At 40.3% G+C, this 22,340-nt stretch overlaps 2 protein-coding genes across 4 annotated transcripts; both read left to right on the top strand.

Annotated features, from left to right (window-relative positions):
- Window positions 1-37: 37 nt before the first annotated feature.
- Window positions 38-6,738, top strand: LOC109189758 (inositol 1,3,4-trisphosphate 5/6-kinase 4). 2 transcript variants are annotated; one of them, XM_019340373.1, is made up of 13 exons: window positions 38-410; window positions 951-986; window positions 1,433-1,631; window positions 1,912-1,938; window positions 2,128-2,222; window positions 2,998-3,066; window positions 3,343-3,545; window positions 4,228-4,381; window positions 4,718-4,831; window positions 5,027-5,089; window positions 5,575-5,720; window positions 5,841-5,982; window positions 6,398-6,738. In XM_019340373.1, exons 1-13 carry the CDS (start codon window positions 264-266, stop codon window positions 6,539-6,541), a joined length of 1,539 nt encoding a protein of 512 aa, XP_019195918.1. In that variant the 5' UTR covers window positions 38-263; the 3' UTR covers window positions 6,542-6,738. The 2 variants fall into 2 exon arrangements, with proteins under 2 accessions (XP_019195918.1, XP_019195919.1); XM_019340374.1 differs by lacking the exon at window positions 6,398-6,738 and having other exon boundaries at window positions 5,819-5,903.
- A 1,009-nt stretch (window positions 6,739-7,747) lies between these two features.
- LOC109189636 (inactive glucose-1-phosphate adenylyltransferase small subunit 2, chloroplastic-like) lies at window positions 7,748-10,221 on the top strand. 2 transcript variants are annotated; one of them, XM_019340253.1, is made up of 8 exons: window positions 7,748-8,002; window positions 8,091-8,384; window positions 8,473-8,907; window positions 9,022-9,125; window positions 9,219-9,330; window positions 9,403-9,501; window positions 9,579-9,689; window positions 9,767-10,221. In XM_019340253.1, exons 1-8 carry the CDS (start codon window positions 7,844-7,846, stop codon window positions 9,881-9,883), a joined length of 1,431 nt encoding a protein of 476 aa, XP_019195798.1. In that variant the 5' UTR covers window positions 7,748-7,843; the 3' UTR covers window positions 9,884-10,221. The 2 variants fall into 2 exon arrangements, with proteins under 2 accessions (XP_019195798.1, XP_019195797.1); XM_019340252.1 differs by having other exon boundaries at window positions 9,216-9,330.
- The last annotated feature ends 12,119 nt before the right edge of the window (window positions 10,222-22,340 follow it).

Here is a 22,340-nt window from a genome sequence, read left to right as displayed (position 1 = left end):
CAGGCGGACTGGGCTTCAGAGCTTTGGTATCTATGACTCTGAGTCTCTGACCCATTACCATTTACGAAATTACTTTAAGCTCCCTTTAATTTATGAAAACTACATTATCCCCCTACCTCTGTCACTGAGCTGAAATCTGACGCAACAAGACCGCACTTCTATGCGCATCAATTTTGAGGAAGAATCTATGTAATCTGGTTGCTTTTGTGGAGACGAAAGAGAGAGAGAGAGAGAGAATACTTGAAAAACAGAGAAGAAGAAGAATGGGAGGAGGAGTAAAGGGAATTGTGTTAGACGCCTCGGCATTGTTGGCCGCCGCCGTCGACGGCGATGGAAATGGATCATCGGCTTCTCTTCGTCCCGGAGCTGAATATCTGCTCCGCAAGCTTCGATACTCCAAAATCCCCACTGTGTAGCATCTTTACATTTCTTAATTTCAATTTTCTGCATCATCTTTTACTCTAGCTAGCTGGATATAAAGATCATTTCAATAATTCTTAGCTAGCTGAAAATGTGAGCTTTGCCTTATCCATGCAAATCACCCTAGCTCTTACATTAGTTCGTGGATTTTACGAGATTACTCTAACTGCCCAAGGAAACATTTAACTGATAACAGTGAGCATTTTTGGTGAGGGCTAAGCAATTGTGGGATAACTAGGAAAATGTAAAAATCTATGACTCAAGTCTTCACGAATGAACTTGAGGCCTTTGTACTGCAATTTCAAAGCTTTTAATTTAGTTTCTATTGCTTTACTTATCAGACTATATAAAGTCCTAAGAAATATTACCAGCAGCTCTTAAGTCAAAAGCCAAACAAGATCTGAACATTGTCACTATATGCTAATTACATTTGATTTATGATCTTCATATGGTTGTTACTTTTACTGACTTACTTCTGGATAGCTCGTTCTGCTCCATGACTAATCTATTTGATTTTCCAATCTATGCAGGGAATATCTTATGCAGAAAGCCTTTCTGCACTTGAGGTAATAATAGTCCATGTCATCTTTACATTGCATAGTCTGCTTTCCAGTTGGGATTTTTTTTTTTTTTTTTTTGGGTGTGTAATGCTTTCTAAAGAAGTGTACCTTAAAGTTCTAGCCATAACTCCTCGATTATTCTTTATATAAAAACATAATAACATTTGAGGAAATAGAATACCAAACAGGTTTCTGTTGAAAAAGTGAGATAAAAAGGTTTATGTTTTCTTGTATTCAACGTCTACTGGCAAATTGAGAAACCTCTTAGTGGATGTGGCATACTTGCCTCTTACACTGAACCAAAAAATTTCATCCTTTATCAAGACTTGGTTTGAATGTCTATTAGATTTCTGAAGTTTCAAACTAGTTCACCCTATAAGTGGAATATAGGTGTATTGAGAAGTGATATCTTTTCATCTGTTATTCCTAAAACTTATATTTGATTGCTACAGGTGAACCTTCTTCAAGATAAAGCAAAACTATTTTCCTTCAATTGTTTCGTCTTGAAGTCTTCAACAACTGATGACTTAGTGCAAGAAACTTCTCTGGCGTGGGGTGACAATGAAGGGAGCTTTATGTACATCATTTCTGATTATAAAAAGGAGCCCTTTCTCAGCCTCAATAATACTAATTGGGTTACTGTCATGCTACGTGAGTTTTACTACTAAGCTTCAAAGTTAGGGCAGATTGGCAGATGAAGATAAAAATAAACACTTGTGTGATTACTCTCAGACATTATTATTCTTATGTTTCAGTATTCTTAAATTTCTAAAGTAACAAGTTGTCACATTTGGTTGGAAGATTTTTCTTATAATGCCTGGAATTCATATGGACGAGTTTTGTCTTATTTATACACTACTATTCTTTTTTATAACATACGGAGTATTGCATTATAACATTAAGATTTTTAATTTTTTTTCTTCTTTTGCAGGATCTCCTGGACAAGAATCAGATAATGGTGTGTAGTTTTAACTTTGGCATTTAATATCCTTCAACAAATATTGTAGATATTTCTTCATCATGTGGTTTTGGTATGTGTTATTTGCAACAGTGTCATGCTTGAGATTAGTTGAGAATATTGTTGACTTCTTTTCTTAATCAGTAGAAGATTCATTATCTTCTAAATTAAGTTCTGCATTTGTATCAGATGTCAAATGTGCTACTAGAAGTGAAATTCCAAGCACAGTTTTCATTAACAAACTTGAAGAGGTGCCCTTTACCATCTGCCTTTTTAATAAAAAGGTATTGGGAGTATTTAGTTGCAAAGAAGAAAAATTATCGTGAACTTACATGAATAAAATGATCTTGAGATTATGAGTTATGGCATGCTGATAGTTCAAGCAAACTTTTCCCTTATGATCTCTACTAAATGTTCAATTCAAACATTCCTAGCATATGAAATTCAGTTACCTTCTAGTTGATCTTTTTCATTTCAAAAAGAAATGAACTGGTGTTGCATGTGGTATATCTAGTGATTCTCCATTTTTTTCTGTTACTTTGAGCTAGTAGGCTTATAAATACAATCATCATCATCATTGGAAGATATTTTCTATTCATCATACCAAGCATACAACAACCTCATATATGCATGGAAGGATTTACAGCTGGCTTATAACTAACGGCAATAGATGAGAACAAGGCTCAAGGGATTGGAAGACTAAAGGATTCCTAGGAACTCTAAACATTCAGATTAGGAATTCTAACCATATTAGTTCTCAACAATTTTTATTATTATTTTACTTTGTAAGAGAAGCCCTTACTAGATGTCATGTTTTCTGTTTGTTTGACAATTTTTTCTACTTCTATGTTAATGAAGAGGGTTGATTTAATTAAAGTTGAGTGTAATGTTTTTCAAGGTAATAAGTCACTAGTTTGGGAATTGCTGCATCTATTAGTATTTGCCTGGCACTGAAATTACATCTATATTAAATTACCTCTAGATTTTATTGCTAATGGAAGATAGTTCAAGGCTTCTCCATACTAAAATTGGTTGTCTTTTATGTCATTGTACGGGCAGGCAATAGGAAAGGAAGTTTTGGTAGTTGGTTATTTGATGAAGCCTTCCCGTGAAGAAGATTTTTCCAAGGTTAGCCCTCTCAATAACGTATGTGTTGTCAAAATTGTGAAGTTGAACTCTACAAAAGGGTGGTCACCAGGCATATGTAATTTATACTTTGTTCTGACTTCTGGTGTTCCTTTATATTAGTACTGTGCACCAATTTCACATCTGTATTACTTCATTTTATAAGAGTTTGTGAACAATTTATTGGATGATTCACTTACTGTATTTGGAATATGTTATTGTACTTCCCTGATCCTGAATTCAACAATAGCTGCTTATATTTCCTCTCATCTTTTGCAGAGAGGTGCATTCCCCTTGACACCTACACAGAATGGGTTGGTTTTTGTGCCCCTTAATTATGAGCTCCCCATATCATCTCAGATAGAAAACATTGATGGAGTTCTTCATAAAGCAACTGATGAGATTATAGCAGCAGAAATGAGCAGTTCTTCTGATTTTGCAAATGGAGTAGTGTTCACAAAGGGCATGCAAGAATTGCAAAGGTAACTTTGTACTTTAAGCTAGTTGTCACCAGCAGCTTAAGTTGGCATCAAGGCTTCTACCCCTTCCATGCAATAACTACAGCTTAGTAGTTCACTAGTGTCTCTAAAGTAATGTTTTTTTTTTGAAAAGTGAATCTAATTTAAATTGCAGGAGTAGCATCAGAGATTCAGAGTTGAGTTTATAAAGAGCCCAATAGATTGTGCTGTGTTTTATAACTTGGTACTGATCCAATTAATTGTGATTCTATCATCTCAAGATGGAGCTCACCTTCCTCTTTGTAGTTTTATGTACAAGAATGATTAATCTAACATCAGATAGTTAATGAATTGAAGACATGTTTATATCACATTGTTTTTTTTTTCTTCCACTTTTTTAATATTCTACGGAGTACTTTACAAGTTGGGGAATAGTGGAATACACAACCTGGTCCTAGGATCTCCTTTTCTCATCATGTAGTCAAAAACTGATTTACCCTCCCCTTCTCAAGCCCTTTAGCACTGAATTGCCTATGTTGTCGTCACATTCTTCTCCTTCCATACTGTCTAGTTCTCAACAAAATCCAGATACCAACTATCTTGAAAAGTTTTACAAATGTTATTGTCTGCAGTGTTCTGATTATCTAGTCAAATGGTTTGGTGTTAATGTTTTATAGATTTCATCAATTCAATGATTTCCTTGCAGGTGTACTGAATGCCATCCTAACTGCAGTGTGATTGATCCATTTAATAACATCCACCCAATTCTGGATCGGCTGAAAATCCAGCAACTTCTTTATGGCTTGGAAAACCTTAATTCAGAAGGCCACCCTAAAATCAGGGGTCCCCATTTTCTCAAGGTCCTTTTCGTCAATGGTATCCATGAAAAGAAAACATCAAATTTATAATATTGACACAAGACTTGTATGACTTTAATTCAACTTGTTAATTGGCAATTCATGTGTCATTTCAAGAATTAAATTAAACTTGCCCGCATGGGCAACTCAACTGGTCACAGAGGTGAAATTTGTCACAAGAATTAAATTAAACTTGTTAATTGACCATTTACGTGTCATTTAAGAATTAAAGTATGATGTTTTTACTTCACATGAAGTATCTATTTGTAAAATCACAGGCGTAGCCAAAGCTTCTTTACTTTATTATGAATCTGATTGCATTTATGGCTCTCTATACAGCTCAATAGCTTTGGTGAGTCCCAACTGGAAAAGAGATTAGCAGATGCTAAGCTGTGCCTTCCAACTATTGTTAAACCTCAGGTTGCTTGTGGCGTAGCAGATGCTCACAGTATGGTAATTTCCACTTACCATTTGAAGGCAGAATAAATTATGTATACATTTTTATAGCCTCCTTCCTTTTTTGGCTGCGTGGAGGAGTACTGCTATCATCCTTTTCTGGGCCTATGAAGAAAGTTTAGCCAAATTTTATTTTTTCAATAGCACATTCACTTTCCTTTGAATCCTTTCTTCCATTTTCTAATTTTGCAGGCCATTGTCTTTAAAGTGGATGACTTCAAAGACCTCAATGTTCCTCTTCCAGCTGTTGTGCAGGTGTGTTTGATGGGAACTTTAACTGATGCCTCTTGAATTATTATTATAGCAGTGATATTCGATACATCAGTTGTTTGTTTATTTCATCTGCTGATTAATGCCTAGTCTATGATCCCTCATTCCTCTCATCATTTATTTTATGCATGTTATTTGCAACTATTATGAATGGAATTTGCGTAGCCCCCCAACTAGAATGTGATCAAGGTGTAGTTGAGTTGTAAATGTGATTCAGAACTGTTTTGAGACACTTGGTGTAACAAATACTAATTAGGTTAGCAATAATGGTAATAACCTTCAATGGAACTTGTACTATTGTACACTGTGATGGGTCATGGGTGTTTACTAGGCAATGCAATTTATGATTGGGGTAAAAAGATTTGGGTTTCAGTAACTTTCAACATTCTAGCACATTTAAACAATTGGTTTCTGCTGACTACATGGCTCTGATATCTGGACTATGAATATCAATATGAATGGCATTGCAGGAATATGTGGATCATTCATCTACTTTGTATAAATTCTATGTCTTGGGGAAGAAGGTTTTCTATGCAGTTAAGAAGTCTACACCTAATGCAGACACCTTGATTAAATTATCCGATGGAAATGGGTTCAAGCCATTGCTGTTTGACAGGCAAGTTAGCATGCTACACTACCCTTTTCTTTGCTTTTTTCCCATGTCTTGAAAGCTGTTCAATGTTTATACCTCCTAATAAGAAATATTATTTACAGCTGGTAGTAACTGCTCTTGCAGCTTAAAATCTCTGCCGATTGATAAAGAGAATGCACATTCTGGAGATACAAGTAATAAGGGCATTGATCTTCAACTTGTGACTGATGCCGCAAATTGGCTCAAGAGAACATTAGACCTCACCATCTTAGGCTTCGACGTTGTGGTGAGTACCATTATTCTTTTTAGAGTCTTCAGTTTATACATTGTGGAACCTGTCAGACTATTTCAAAGATATACGGATTGGCACTTCAAGGATATGACTTGTTGCCTTAGGAGGAGTGGCATAGTGCCTTCTATTTCACTTTCATATATGATATGGGGGCCAGCAGGCATTCTTGGTAGAAAGTGGGAGGGGAGGAGGTCATAACTAACAAAGTGATGCCTGGGATAATAAAAGAGTTGCTGAAATAAAATCAGGAATTGCTACTATTATTACTTCTGTGTCAATCTACTATTGCTTTGAGCCGTGTTTGACATACAAAAACATGAATTATGCCATTCTGTGTTCAAATAACTTGTAGTACATGTCCAGCTTTTCATTAGTGATCCGTTGGTAATTTCTTTTCATGGAATATCAGATCCAGGAAGGCACTGGTGACCATGTCGTTGTGGATGTAAACTACCTGCCATCATTCAAAGAAGTTCCCGATGACATCGCCATACCTGCATTTTGGGAAGCAATAAGGGATAAGCTGGATCTGAGCTCAACTTCAGCTTCATAGTTTTCAAACACACATTTTGTTTCTATGAAACCTAGCTGGCTAAATATCTAATGATTGCAAAATATGCCATTTTGTTGTCATATGGGCACAGTTTCTATGTTTATCTGCTGTCATTTTGTTGTACAATCTCAACTCTACTCTGTAAAACATGTATGAAACTTGTTCAAGACAGTTTGTTGTTTCATTTACTTTCCAAACCAAGTGTCCTTGATTGTCTGTGGGGGGAGTGGGGCTTGCAAGATTCAGTTTGCATTTACAGCTAAAATTTTAGGGATTTTATAATTTTGTTAGTGTCGTGTATTGAAGGGTTCATTGTGTAGAGGAGAAATCAGACCAAAAATATGATCAGAAGATATGCCTGCCTTTATTCTCACTCCATTCTCAGTTTCAAACATAAGCAACACCCTCTCAAGCCTCCTCCACAGTTCCAACCCCAAACCTAGATGCTTGCTTCTACCAAATCATGCATCTTATTGGTCCCCATTTGCTAAAGCATGTGCTTAATGTTTATTCTTAGGGTTTAGGGTTTAAAAAAGTTATATAGTTTGATCAATGCCGATGCCGATCATACCCGACATTATCTTGCTATACCATATATGATTGTACCGGGTATTACTGGTTGGTTTCTAACCGTATCTAGTACAACCATGTATAATTTACATGATAATATCAGGTATGTCCGCACAGGCAGCTTAGTTGGTACTCATGTGATAGATCGAGAGTGAGAACTTAGGATAAAACTTTGACAATTGCAGTATGAAAGTTTCACTCAATATGGTGGACTCCTTGTGGGCACCAGACACTGGTCTTCCCACTTAAAAGATTGCTGAGTCACCGTGATTTATCCCATTACACCAATTAATCTAAGATACTTGACTTAAATAAGTTAAAATGTGTTGCATAATCTATAGTTTACCAAGGTGGCTAAGCAGTTTTGTGAAGGAGAGAGCTTAAGCAGGTGAGAGGGAGGATTGTCTCATTTTGAAGTTAGATCTACAACTGTTGTTTTTAAGTTTTAACCATACAGTAAAGATTGTTTTCTACTTTCCTCCTACACATCTAAAGAGACAAAATGGACAACTTTTATTCTTGTAGCTGATATAGTACAGAAAAAAAGTATAATAAAGAAACTTGGAATCAAAGTTAAACAGTATTTGATGAGATGAGAGCAGGGAGTTATGCAACAGTAGACAGTCATGAAGCAGAAGAAACCTCAATATTCCTTTCTAAGATTAAGGTTTCCCCCTCTTAAATTCCCCTACGAAATGCAATTAGAGGGAGGATGAATGAAGCATTCCTAGAATGTCTCTTCCAAATTTTCTGAATTTCAACATTAAGTCCCCTCTTTACTGTCCCAAACCCTCTGCATCATTCAACCTTCATCCTGCTCCTTCAAACTTGTTTCTTTCGAGTTCCAAACACTTCGAATGCCCCTCTTCTCTCTTCCCTCCACCAAACCAGGTCTATAGTCTATACTTTTTCTGAAACTTTAATGTTTTATACATTTCAATTCCTAGCAGTTTCTGAAACTTTAATGTTTTATTGGCAGAGTGTTGCAGCCATTGTGTTTGGAGATGGATCCCACTCGCAGCTGTATCCCCTCACGAAGCGGAGATCAGAAGCTGCGCTGCCCATCGCAGGGAATTACAGGCTCGTCGACGCTGTTGTGAGCAACTGCATTAACAGTAACATAACCAAGATATATGCACTCACACAATTTAACTCCACTTCTTTGAATTCCCACCTTTCGAGAGCTTATTCTAGTGCGCGGTTTGGGAAAGATGGCGGCTTTGTTGAAGTCGTTGCAGCTTACCAGAGCCCCGAAGGCAAGGGCTGGTTTCAGGTCCTAACATTTTTTTTTTCTAGCATTACACACATATATATGAATTATGATCATTGAACTTTAAACCATCCATATATGATATGTGTAGGGAAGTGCTGATGCTATAAGAAGATGTTTGTGGATACTAGAAGAGTATCCGTTTTTCGAGCTTCTGGTTCTTCCTGGCTACCATCTTTACAAAATGGATTACCAGAAAGTGATTGAGGTTCACAGAAACAACAATGCTGATATCACAGTTGCTGTCTCTAGTAATCCTAGCAGGCAATGGCATGATGATGAAGAAGATTCATCAGGGGGGTTTGGATTTTTCCATGTAAATATGGAAAACAAAGTCACAAGCTTTAACGAGAAACCAGAAACCCCTGTGAAGATCAATGGTATAGGTAACGATAGGTTCTTCCCGAGCATGGGAATCTATGTGGTTAGCAGAGATGCAATGATAAAGCTGCTCACACAACATTTCCTTTTGGCTAATGACTTAAGAAGTGAGATCATACCAGGTGCAATTTCCTTGGAAATGAAGGCAAGTCTTACTTACTTTACTGCAAAATGCAAATCCTCATCAGATCATCAACTTTGTGTTTAATTAATTTGGCATTTTGAACAAAATCAATCTTGTGTTTAATTTCTTTTGCAGGTTTATGCATATAAATTTGATGGATATTGGGAAGACATGAGGAACATTGAAGCATACTACCGATCGAATATGGAGAGCACAAAGAAAACCAACAATGCATACAAGTAAGCATATATATATATATATAATCCAAGTTAAGTTCATCATCACTTTATTTTCACACAACACCTCTCTCATCTTGAATCTTTTGGTAGCAGCTTCTACGACAGAGATTCTCCGCTTTACACTTTACCCCGCCATCTCCCTCCCAGCCTCATAACAGATGCTGTCATCACCGACTCTGCCATTGGCGATGGTTGCATTCTCAATGTAAGCAAAACTTACATTTTCAACCAAGGAAATGCGTTCGTGAGTTTATACTTAACTACTGTACAAGTGCAGAGGTGCAGGATTAAAGACACAGTGGTTGGCATGAGGACAAGGGTGGGAGAAGGGGCAGTGATCGAGGATTCGGTTGTTTTGGGTTCAGACAACTATGAGGTAACATATATAAACGCCATTAAACTTTAGTCGTCTGTAATAGTTAATATATAGATATATATATATGCATGCAACAGAGCATTTCGAGAGAAGAGGAGGCTATTCGCACCCCTATTGGAATCGGAGAAGGCTCCCACATAAAGAAAGCCATAATCGATAAGAATGCAAGGATTGGCAAAAATGTTAAGGTACATTAAGATGAAGATAGATGAGTAGTTATGAAGACTGGAGAATTGAATAATGAGTTTTTGTTTGTTTGTTGCAGATATTGAATAGGGACAATGTGCAGGAAGGAAACAATGAAGCAGCTGGGTACATTGTTAGCAGAGGGATAGTTGTGATCCTGAGGAGTGCAGTAATCCCAGATGGGAGCATTGTGTGAGTGACAGACACGAACATCCAATAAAACAAAACTCAGGATTGATTATTGTTCCTTGTTGTTGGGATCAACTCACGAAAACCGCAAATATAATGAAGCTGCCAATATGCTGTACAGTCATGCCCAAATTTTGGCAGAGATGCTACCTTCTCTTCAAGCTAAGGATGATGAGATCAACATTCAACAGACATTTCATGCACCAAGATCCCAGTTTGTCTGGGAAAAACAAAAAACAGTAGGGAGTTAAGGTTTAATGTTCTGCCTTCAATTCTTTTATTTGAGTACAATGTCAAATTCTGAAAACAAAGCACATTTGAGTAACATTAGCTGCCAACACTCAACAATGGCTGCCTGCATGAATAAAAACACTAAGGCCCTGTTTGGTAAAAAATTGGCCTATAGGCCAATTTTGACTTATTTGACCACTATTAATTGTTTGATTTAGTTAAAATATCGATAGAAATGTTTGGTTAATTAGCTTTTTGCAACTCCAAAAGGCTAAAATTCAAAAAGTTACTCCAAGCAACTTTTTCAATTAGCTTTTTGAGAAAAGAAATTATGTCAAACTGCTATCAGCTAACAGCTAATTTACCAAACACTTTTCTACAATCATCTAATGTATCAACTATTTATACCCTTTAATTAACACAATCAGCTAACAACAAACAGCTATCAGCTAACAGCCATTTTACCAAACATGGCCTAAATCTAAGATAACCAAATTCAACAATTCTCAGAATAAACAAATTTAACTCGGAACAATTAGTTCCTGTGAATTGAAACACAGTTACTGGGTACAAAGAAAATACAAGTAAGTTGTTTGCATTGACAACTCAGTTGGTACTCAAATCATAGATTGTAGTTAAAGATAATGATGGAACTAGGGATGTCAATTTCATATCAGCCCCGCATGGGTTGGGTTTTTTGGGTGATAGTGGGTAGTGAATTTGGAGTGAGTCTTAAAAAGTAAACCCGCGAGGAGTCGTGCTGAATTTGAGTTTTATGTACAAAACCCGTCTAAAACTCCAACCGACCCACCATATATATATATATATATATATATATATATATATATATATATATATATATATATAATAATAATAATAATGAGAATTAAATTTTAGAAAAATAATCTCAACCAAGGAACGGCAAAGAAAATCTAAATCGTGTATACTATGGTAGTATGGTACTACCCGCTCTCCTTAAAAATATAATTCTATTCTAATATTTTAAAATTGTGCAATACAATTCGTATTATAATCTATACTATATATAAAAACAGAATTCTGAACTTTAACATCGCTCCCAATTCTTAAAAAATATCTCTTCCTAATAAAATATATTGTTTTCTACTTTCTCATTCGTACTATAATTCTGGGTTAAAATTATATTCTAATATTATAAAATTGTGTAATACAATTCGTATTATAATCTATACTATATATAAAAATAAAATTTCTAACTTTAACTTCCCGCCCAATTCCTAAAAAATCGCGCCGCTGGCCGCGGCAAGGAAGGCCGGAATCAGCCTCCTCCACGGCCGCCTAGCTAGTTGAACCGGCGATTAATTTTTTTTTTTTTTTTTTTTTTTTTTTTTTTACGTTGTAAAGTGTCAAAAGTTCGGCAAGGCATAACTTTTGACTCAGTTGTCCATTTTGGACAAATTTTTTTTTGAAATCGCATATTTTTTCGAGACCTATCTACCGCAAACAGCCGTAGACGGTTTGGCCCACCAATTTCTCAAAAAAAAATGCTTCATTAAATAGTTTCTAAGAAAAAACTCTGAGAACCTTATGTTTTATTAATGAATTTTTAAAAATTTTAATTAAAAAATTGTCTCGTGCATTATTTAATAATCTCTCTTAAATAATTATGGTATATTATTGAATAATTAATGATGATAATAGAAATCCTAGAAGAATATAGGATAGAAGAATATTTACTTATTCTTATATTATTATTGTGACTCACGGAATACAATACAAGTATATTTAATTATGGTTATATATATATATATATATATATATATATATATATATATATATATATATATATATATATATATATATATATATATATATATATATATATATATATATATATATATATATATAAAAGGAGCCGCGGTGATGTTGTTTTAAATGTTGCTTCCAGTGAAATGGCTTCTTTGCTCTTGCTGGGAGGCAAGACAGCGCATTCCAGATTTTCTATACCACTCCCTTTGAACGAAGATTTCACGTGCAAACAATGCATTGACCTTGCTGAGCTTATAATAATGAGTAAATTGATAATATGTGATGAAGCATTGATGACACACAAACACTGTTTTGAGGCTTTGGATAAAATCATGAGGGATCTATTGAGGTTCGTCATACCGGGTAGTGTTGAAAAGACTTTTGGTGGATAGACAATAGTTTTGGGCGGCAATTTTAGACATATCCTACCTGTTATTCCAAAAACAGCAAGACCAGTAGTTGTCGGAGGAACTATTAATTCTTCATACTTGTGGACAAATTCCAAGGTATTAAGGTTCACAAATAACTTGAAACTACAGACCTTAGTTTCAGAGGAAGATAGACAGAAGGTTGATTGGTTTTCAAAATGGATTGCAGACATCGAATATGGGATTGCAAGGGTTGTAAACGGCAGTTCATTTGAGATCGATATTCTGGCATGATTTTTATTAAAGTGTGGACACGATCCCATTGCAACTATAGTGGAAAGCACCTTCCCAAGCTCGAGATATGACATGGCTGATGAGTCACAGCTAGAAGGCCGAGCGATCCTCTCGCCGACTTTAGATGTCGTTGATCAAACTAATCAGTACATATGCGACATGAATACAGCAGAAGGACAAACATATTTAATTTGTAACTCTTTGTGTAAGAAAGAATCAGACAATGAAAATCTATCAGAAGTACATACTCCTGAATTCTTAAATAGTTTGAGATTGTCGGGTCTTCCTAATCATTCATCATTCATTGACATTAAAGGTCGGTGCATCTGTTATGTTATTGCGGAACATAGTCCACTCTCTTGGTATTTGTAATGGGACGCGGCTCATCATCACAAGATTTGCAGATCACATTTGCCTAATTTATAAAAATATTAAACAATGATATATAAAATCTCTAAAGTTACAGCACCGCATGCGTACATCTACACATTAGCTATTAATTTGAGCAATTATCAAGTAGTGATAGCATCAACAAACATAAATGATCCAAACCATATCTTCAATTGCACTATATAATATTTGATGTTATAAATTAAATAATTGTATAACGACACAAATATTCTTAATATATTATAACAAATTCATTCTGTGCAACGCACGGATGAAATACTAGTATATATAAAATAATAAGGAATAAGGGTCAAATAGGCCATTGAACTACACATGAAACTACAATTAGACCATCCAACTTAAAAAAACTACAATTAGGTCCCTGAACAGGACAAAATCATACAATTAAACTAAAAGTGACTTGTTTGACCTGATATACGCTGATGTGGCAGTCATCAAATTTTAAAAATATATATTTATATATTTTTTGAATGGAAAATATATTTTTATATCTTTTAATAATTTTAAATTAAAAAAAAAAAACTCCCAAACCTCCGTCGTTGACTGCATTTCCCACCAGCCACAACCGCCGCATTTCGCCGCCAACGCTACTATGTATAATCCTTTGTTATCTAAACTGTTCAAACCAGCTCTCAGGGCGCTTCCCGGTGAACTCAACTCAACCCCAACCGTAATCCAAACTACAAACCCATGTCTATGGCGGCGGGTGGGTGTGGGGAGTGTCTACTAAAACCCACGTCTGATCAAGCCCACGTTGTAAGTGAATCCACCATCACATGTGATCTTCTGTGTAGAAAACTTGATTGTATAAGCACAATTTTTCTTTTACCCAAAGGCCAATTAATTTAATAATCAGGATGAAATGTTATTTCGCACAACTATACTCCTCAAGCATTATAAATCTCAATTAACAGAGTTAAGAAAAAATCAAAATCAGTAGAGGAGCCTACTGCTGCAAGCTATTTATTAACTCCCAATTTTTTTGAAAAAAAATAATCCCAAACCCCCCTTCGTACAATGTGGGCTTGATCAGACGCTCCCCATCCCCACCCGCTGTCGTCGCACCACTAACATGGATTTGATTGCCCGGTCAAATCGCAACCAGGGACACTTTGTTGGCTATTAGATGAGGCTAACATGGGTTTAATGTCAGGTCTTACAGTTTTGTACTACGGCTGTGGTTGAGTTGTGTTCGCAGGGAAGCGACGAGAGAGCCTTTTCGCACATTTTAGATAACAAAGGATTATACATGGCAGCGTTGGCGGCTTAATGCGGTGGTGGATGTGGCGGTTGTGGGCGGTGGGAAATGCAGTCAATGACGGGGTTTGGAGTCTTTAAAAAAAAAAAATAAGGGTCAAATAGGCCATTGAACCGCACACAATAATACAATTAGGCCATTGAACTAAAAAAAACAACAATTAAGTCCCTTAACCAACTCATTTCAAACAATTTGTCCAATTTACAGATTTTTCCCTTTCTAACAGGTCACCCAATTTAAAATATTTTTTAAAAATAATTTTTTAAAAATTAATTAAAATAAACTAAATTTATTTATATAAAAAAAAAAAAAAAACTTCGTCTTCATGGCCGGAGACGAAAGTCCCTTCTTCGTCTCTGGCCGGAGACGAAGATACCTTCGTCTTGATGGCCGGAGACGAAGAGTCTCATCGTCTCCATGGCCGGAGACGAAGAGTCTCTTCGTCACCGGCCATGGAGACGAAGGTATCTTCGTCTTCGGCCAGAGACGAAGAAGGGACCTTCGTCTCCGGCCAGAGACGAAGAAGGGATCTTCGTCACCGGCGGAGACGAAGTTAGTTTTTTTTTTTTTTTTTTTTTTTTTAATAGTTTATTTTAATTAATTTTTTTAAAATATATTTTTAATTGAGTGACCTGTTAGAAAGGGGAAAACCTGTAAATTGGACAAATTGTTTGAAATGAGTTAGTTTAGGGACTTAATTGTTGCTTTTTTGAGTTCAATGGCCTAATTGAATTATTGTGTGCAGTTCGATGGTCTATTTTACCCTTATTCCAAAAAAAAAAAATTAAAATTAGTAAAAGATATTAAAAATATATTTTAAAATGTTGGTAACTGCCACATCAGCAGATATCAGGTCAAACAGGTCACTTTTGATTTAATTGTATGATTTTACCTTGTTCAGGGACCTAATTGTAGATTTTTTGAGTTGGATGACCCAATTGCAATTTCTGTGTAGTTCAGTGGCCTATTTGACTCTTATTCCAAATAATAATAATAATCTCTCTCTATATATATATATATATATATATATATATATATATATATATATATATATATATATATATATATATATATATATATATATATATAAAAGTAAAATCCTCCTATTTCATTTTTCCGCCCAATCTTTTGTAGTCAAATTAATTAAATATTTTATATTTTATTGGTCAAATACTTAATAAAACTTATTTGGTAAGTAAATGAAAAATGGAAATTTAGTAATATCAATATTATGAATTAATTAGGAATAAGATTAATTAAGAATATTAATATAATGAATTGATTAGGAATATCAATATAATAAATTGATTAGCGCAATACCTTAAATAAATAAATACACTTTCTTTTTGAAAATTTTTACAAATTTATAATTCTCATGTTTTTCACCTATAAATACAATGAGTTGATGACTACAAAAATTATAAGTCTTCATTTTATATTGCATCCATTTTTTCCACTAGGTCTTCAGTATCATCATCATCATCATCATCATCATCATCATCCAAACAAAACGATATACAAAATAAAATTAAATTTAAAAAAAAAAAGAAAAAAAAAAGAAGAAAACAAAAAGGAGCCACGGGCTCCTCTTTGTAAATGATGTTGGATCATTTTGATCTCACATTGAAAATGTTTGAAAAATGAGCTCTTGAGCTCCTCTGTATAAGAGGAGCAATGTTCTTCTTACAAATATAATTGTTTGTCCATCAATGTGGACAAGTATTGAGAAGTCCAAAGGCAAATATTTTATTTTTGAGTACTATTGACATGTCAAATTATGCTGTGGAATCGTCTTCACCTAGCAAGGTAGACACGATTCTAAAATTGCTCATAATTATGAATATATAGTTCAAAAATTATGAATATATAGTTCTAAAATTATGAACATAGTGTTGTGAACATAATTATGAATATATAGTTATGTAATTATGAATATAGAGATTCAATAATTGTGAATATGAAGTTTAAAAATTATGAATATATAACTTTATAATTATGAACATATAGTTTAGTAATTATGAACATAGAGTTTTGTAGTTGTGAATATATAGTTCAATAATTATGAATATGAAGTTCAAAGATTATGAATATTTAGCTTTATAATTATGAACATATAGTTCAGTAATTATGAACATAAAATTGTGTCCACATTGCAAAGTGGACACAGTTCCACAGCATAACTATTCGATTCACCGTTGGTAGGGAATATCCCGACCGACATAGCTTTACCCCGACCGAGGTGCCTTCGTCCTTTTCTCTTTGTCTTTGCAGGTAACAGGTAGGGCTTCATGTGAAGAACCCGGTCGGGGTCCGACCGGGAGTTGCCCGAACAATAGTGTCGACCACCGAGCGGTAGCCCTTTGGCGAGAGAGCTGACAAAGGACACGTGGCGGCTCTTTACGGCGACAGATAGGGCACCCGAGAGGATGACACGTGGTGGCTACGTGGAGAGCATGCCGAACGACCGGATTTGTGTCTCCGGCGCAGCGGCTATAAATACCCACAGTAGCTACAATGTAGGGGACTTTTGGACGATCGTTAGGTTGTTGTTAGAGAATCCCGACCGCAGTCAGTCGGTACTCAGAGCAACCAAGTAGATTGTACTTAGGGCCTTTACCGTGATCAATAAAGACATTTATCTGCTTTAATTGGTCTCGTGTTTGTTTAAATATTGCTTACGTAGTAATTAGCAGTATCATTTTGGTGCCATCTGTGGGGACCCGTGCAAGAAAGCAGCGTCTTGACGAGCACCCGGTCTCTTTGCAACAATGTATCCGTGGGCATACAACAACTTCGCTGACGACCAGGCGGATGCAGCGAGCTCATCCGATCACCACGCCACCCAACAGCAAGGTCAGACGGTGGATTTGAATCTTAATCTCTCACCACCGCATCCATCCAACACATACCCGGCCGCCCAACAGCCGGTGAACTACATACAACCGGGATTCCAGACACCCGGTCACCAATACCCACCACAGCCGATGATTTATCCCGGCCAGTATCCATACCCGGTCCCACCTCAACCGTACGGGTATTGACCAGGCCAACCGATGTATTACACGCCCCCGGTTGGCTATCCACCATTCACACCTGCGTACACGGCTCCAGCCGCCGCCCCTCCAGTATACCCGGCCGCTCATGTAGAGCCGCAGCATCAGCCCACTTCCCGGGCTCGAAGCTCGGCTCGTTCACGGTTGGGGTCGGGGGGTGCTGATGCGATGGAGGCACCACGGCAGGCCCAGCAAGCACAGGAGGTTCCTGCTCGAGCGGAGGACCCTGAAGAAGTTACCCGAGCGGTAGCTTTCGATCGTCTTCGACCAGAGCTGCGACAACGTTTGGGACCCCAAGACCCAAACCGCCAGCCGGAAGACGTGCCGATGCAGGAAGCCAGCCAGGAGGCTTCGTCCGGGCATAGCGGGTCGAGATCTCACCGACGGCGACGTGCTCGGGATACAGCCCAAGCCGCCCAAGCCGCCGAGCTCAACGAGACCCGAGGATTGCTCTATAACCTCCTAGCGGAATTCGCACAATTCAGAAACGCGCACCCTGCAACGCCCCCGATCGACCAATCAACTCTTCTTAGGACGCCTTTCACGGCCGAGGTAATGGCTCAGCCCTACCCGCTTGATTTGAAGGTTTCCGAAGAGAAAAGTTACGATGGTCGGACGGACCCTGAGGTCCATGTTAATGATTTCTACGGCAATATGATGCTGAAGGGAGTATCAGACGCCGTGATGTGTAGGGCTTTTTATTCCACGCTTACCGGCCGAGCGGCGGAATGGTTCCGAACGTTGCAGCCGGGCTCGATCGATAAATTTGATGCCTTGGCGATCAAGTTCTTGAGTAAATTCATCACCTCCAAAGTGGTGAAGAAGCCCTATATGTACTTGGAGAAGGCCAAGCAGCTTGAAGGGGAGAGCTTGACCGACTTCCTCATCAAATGGAAGGCGGCGGTCGGGGAGGTCGAGCCCATGGATGATGCGACCGCCACCCACATGCTTCACATCTCTCTCCGGGCGGGATATTTATATCAAGATTTCATCCTACACCCCCGGCCACTTATGAGGAGGCCCTTCGAAGGGTCACAGATTATGCCAACGCCGGCGAGGCGAATGCCGTAAAGCGCTCGCAGGAGGTCGGGTCTTCGTCCCGTAAACCGGCCGGCCGGGCGGAACATCGGTCGGGTGATGATCATCCCCGATCCCGCACCAGGCCTGGTGAGTTTACGGCCTTGAACCGATCCGCAGTGGAGGCCATGCAGTACGCTCAGTCCTGCAATCTCATCAAACTCCCCCATCCCGATCGAGACGGCCCTGACAAGAGTAAGCATTGCGCTTACCATCGATGTGCCGGGCATGACACTGAGGAGTGTACCCACTTGCGCCAACTGTTGGAGGATTTGCTCAATCTTGGGAAGTTGGACAAGTGTGTGGGGAAGAGAGAGGACAACAAAAGGAATACCGACCGGAGAGATCACCTGCGTTCCCATCACCGCTCCGATCGCTCTGATCGTGATGGACGCTCCGATCGGTCAGGTCAGGACCGAAGAGACGATCGCAGGGACGATCGTCGTGATGACCGACGGGACCCTGACCCTCCGTCTAGCAGCCGACCAGCAGGAAAGCCAACCATCCACGTCATTTTCGGTGGATTGGAAGACGCTTCCCGACCGCGGAGTAATTGCCCGGTCGCTATAGTGGATTCCCGGGAGACCGGGAAAAGGCAGAAGATGGAACCCATAACCTTCACCCTCGAAGATCAACCCAGCAGCAGTGACCACGGTATGGAGGCGCTCGTGGTCACGATTGATGTCCAAGGGACGGATATCCAGAGGGTTATGGTGGACACTGGCAGCAGTGTGAACGTCCTTTATTTGGACGTGTTCGAAAAACTTGGACTTGACAGGAAGGAGCTGACTCCGGTCGGTGTACCACTGTCGGGTTTTACCGGGGCTCTTGTCTACCCCGAAGGAAAGATAACGCTCCCGGTCGAGATCGGCACAGCCCCAAAGTCGATCAAGACGGAGCTAGAGTTCGTTGTGGTCAACCTCCATTGCGTCCACAACATTATCTTGGGCCGACCCGCCATTATGAAGATCGGTGGGATAATTTCTATGCCTCACCTGTGCATGAAATTCCCTACCCCCAATGGGGTCGGCATAGTCCGCGGCGACGTTCAATCCGCCCGGAAGTGTTACACCCGAGCGGTCAACAGACGCGACTCCGGTCCGTCTTCCCGGGTGAACACCATAGCCAAAGAAGAGGCTAAAGACCGGAAGGAACAACCCGAGCCTTCCGAGGAAATAGAAGAAGTTCCCCTAGTCGAGGACCGACCGGATAGGAAGATTAAGATTGGCCGGGCCCTCACCCCCGAGCTCCGAGCGGAAATCTTAGCCATACTCCGGGAGTATGCTGACATCTTTGCATGGGGGCCCGAAGACATGCCCGGGATTGATCGATCGGTAATTTGTCACAAGCTAGCCGTCGATCCCGCAGCAAAGCCGGTCGTGCAGAAGACCCGGCACCTTTCTTCCGATCGCCGCGAGTTTGTCAGAGAAGAAGTCAAGAAGATGGCGGCGATCGAGCACATCCGACCGGTGATCTATCCCGAGTGGGTGGCCAATATCGTCCTTGTTCCTAAGCCCCCAGCTTGGAGGATGTGCATTGACTTCACCGACCTCAATAAGGCCTGTCTGCTCGACCCGTATCCTCTACCGAGTATCCACCAGATGGTCGACGAGACGGCCGGGGCCGAGTTAATGAGTTTCATGGATGCATTCAAGGGTTATCATCAAATCATGATGCACCATGAAGATGAGAGCAAGACAGCCTTCGTGACCCCGGACGGGCTGTATTGCTACCGAGTGATGCCGTTCGGCCTCCGAAATGCGGGAGCGACCTACCAGAGAATGGTCAATATGCTCTTCGCCGATCTGCTGGGCCGAACGATGGAAGCTTACATCGATGATATGCTGGTCAAGAGTCGAGACCGATCCGACCACACTCGGGACCTTCGGGAGTGCTTCCAGATCATGAGGAAATACCAGTTGCGGCTGAACCCGACCAAGTGCACATTTGCGGTTCAGACTGGCAAGTTCCTCGGCTACATGATGACCAAGAGAGGAATTGAGCCCAACCCGGCCAAAGTGAAAGCGATTCTGGACATGCAACCACCTTCCACCGTTCGGGAAGTCCAGCAATTGACCGGTCGGTTGGCAGCCCTCAGCCGGTTCCTCTCTAAGCTAGCCGAGTGCGCTTTACCTTTCTTCAAGGTATTGCGAAAAGTTAATGGATTCGTCTGGGACGAAGAATGCCGAGCGGCTTTTGACGAGCTGAAGGAGTATCTCATGTCACCAATCGTGCTCTCAAAGCCCGAGCTTGGAGAAGAGCTAGACGTGTACCTCGCCGTCTCCGATCGTGAAGTAAGCGCAGTATTGTGCCGAACCGATCCGGAAGGGGTCCAGTGACCGGTGTACTATGTAAGCTACGCGCTACATGGTCCCGAGCTCCGGTACTCCCGGTTAGAGAAGGTCGTCTACGCCTTATACATTGCCGCGAAGAAATTGGCTCCCTATTTCCAAGGTCGAGCAATTCGCGTGTTGACCGATCAGCCGATCGGGCCAGTCCTCCGAACTGCTTCATCATCCGGTCGCCTAGTTAAGTGGGCGTTAATGCTGACCCAGTACGCGATCGAATACCGACCGAGACCAGCTATCAAAGGTCAAGCTTTGGCTGACTTCTTGGTCGAGTGCACCGCCCGGGATACCCGACCCCCCGAGGTTGCGGATCCCGAGGCTGAGTGGTGGTCGTTGGCTACTGACGGGTCGAGTAGCAAGAAAGGGGCAGGAGGAGGAGTAGTGGTCACGAGCCCGGAGGGATTCAAAGTCTATTTTGCTCTCATGTATCAGTTCCATCCGACCAATAATGAAGCCGAGTACGAAGCCTTTGTTAATGGCTTACAGTGCGCTCGGGATTTGGGGGCTGAATACATTCGAGCTCAAACAGATTCCGCGCTCGTGGTCGGGCAGGTTCTCGGAGATTATGAAGTCAATGGAGAGCGTCTACAACTATACCGAGACCTAGCCATGGAGAAGCTTGCTCAGTTCCGGGGGTATACCGTTCGGCACATACCCCGATTGGATAATGCCGACGCGGACATCTTGTCTAAGTTGGCTCAAGACGCCCCGGAACATATGTCGAAGATAGCTCAGATTTTGGTGATCCCGAGACATAGCATTCATCGCCTACCGGTCAATCCAATCCAGCCGGTAGAAGACAATTGGATCACCGATCTGAAGGAGTTCCTTGAGCACGGTCGACTTCCGGATGACCCCCAGCGTGCTCGGAAGGCCAAGCTTAGAGCCCCGAGGTTCCAAGCCTTGGACGGTCGTCTCTACAGGCGATCATACGGAGGCCCTCTTATGCGTTGCTTGACCGCATTTGAGGCCGATCTGGTCATGAAGGAATTGCATTCGGGAATATGTTCTTCACATCAAGGAGGCCGATCATTAGCCCGTCGTATCATGCTGATCGGGTACTATTGGCCGTCCCTCCAGCTAGACTGTGAAAAGTTAGCTCGGGAATGTGAGACGTGCCAACTGTTTGCCCGGATGCCTGGACGACCGGCAACCTTCTATCAGCCAGCAACGACTGCAATTCCCTTCGCTAGGTGGGGGGTAGACATCTTGGGCCCCTTCCCTCAGCTCTCCGGTCGGAGAAAGTTCGTGATTGTCGCCATCGATTACTTCTCCAAGTGGATAGAAGCCGAGCCCTTAGCCACGATCACTTCTCAGCAGTGTGCTCGGTTCCTTTGGCGCAATGTGATTTCCCGCTTTGGTGTGCCCGTGCATCTCATCAGCGACAACGACCGCCAATTCGTAAGCCAGTATTTCCAAAACTTCTTGGCCACGATCGGGACGACCCACGTCCGGTCGTCGGTGGCTTACCCGCAGGGGAACGGACAAGTGGAGAACGCTAACCGGACGATTTTGGAAGGTCTAAAAAAGAAGCTACACTCGGCTGGTCGTAGTTGGGCCGATGAGTTGCCATATGTGTTGTGGACTTATCGGACGACCCCGAGGGAAGCTACTTTGGAGACCCCTTTCGCCCTGG

The sequence above is a fragment of the Ipomoea nil genome, unplaced genomic scaffold, assembly GCF_001879475.1.
Source record: "Ipomoea nil cultivar Tokyo-kokei standard unplaced genomic scaffold, Asagao_1.1 scaffold1562, whole genome shotgun sequence".
In the NCBI taxonomy this organism is placed as follows: Eukaryota; Viridiplantae; Streptophyta; class Magnoliopsida; order Solanales; family Convolvulaceae; genus Ipomoea; species Ipomoea nil.
Note: the sequence above shows the minus strand (reverse complement) of the source record. Positions and strands in the feature narration are given on the sequence as shown.

Coding starts and splice junctions, on each gene's coding strand:
- LOC109189758 (XM_019340373.1), top strand. CDS start 264: ATGGGAGGAGGAGTAAAGGGAATTGTGTTAGACGCCTCGGCATTGTTG. Junction 987..1,432: donor AAAGCCTTTCTGCACTTGAG/GTAATAATAGTC, acceptor TGATTGCTACAG/GTGAACCTTCTTCAAGATAA. Junction 2,223..2,997: donor TCTGCCTTTTTAATAAAAAG/GTATTGGGAGTA, acceptor TTGTACGGGCAG/GCAATAGGAAAGGAAGTTTT.
- LOC109189636 (XM_019340252.1), top strand. CDS start 7,844: ATGTCTCTTCCAAATTTTCTGAATTTCAACATTAAGTCCCCTCTTTAC. Junction 9,331..9,402: donor GCGATGGTTGCATTCTCAAT/GTAAGCAAAACT, acceptor GTACAAGTGCAG/AGGTGCAGGATTAAAGACAC. Junction 9,502..9,578: donor TGGGTTCAGACAACTATGAG/GTAACATATATA, acceptor TGCATGCAACAG/AGCATTTCGAGAGAAGAGGA.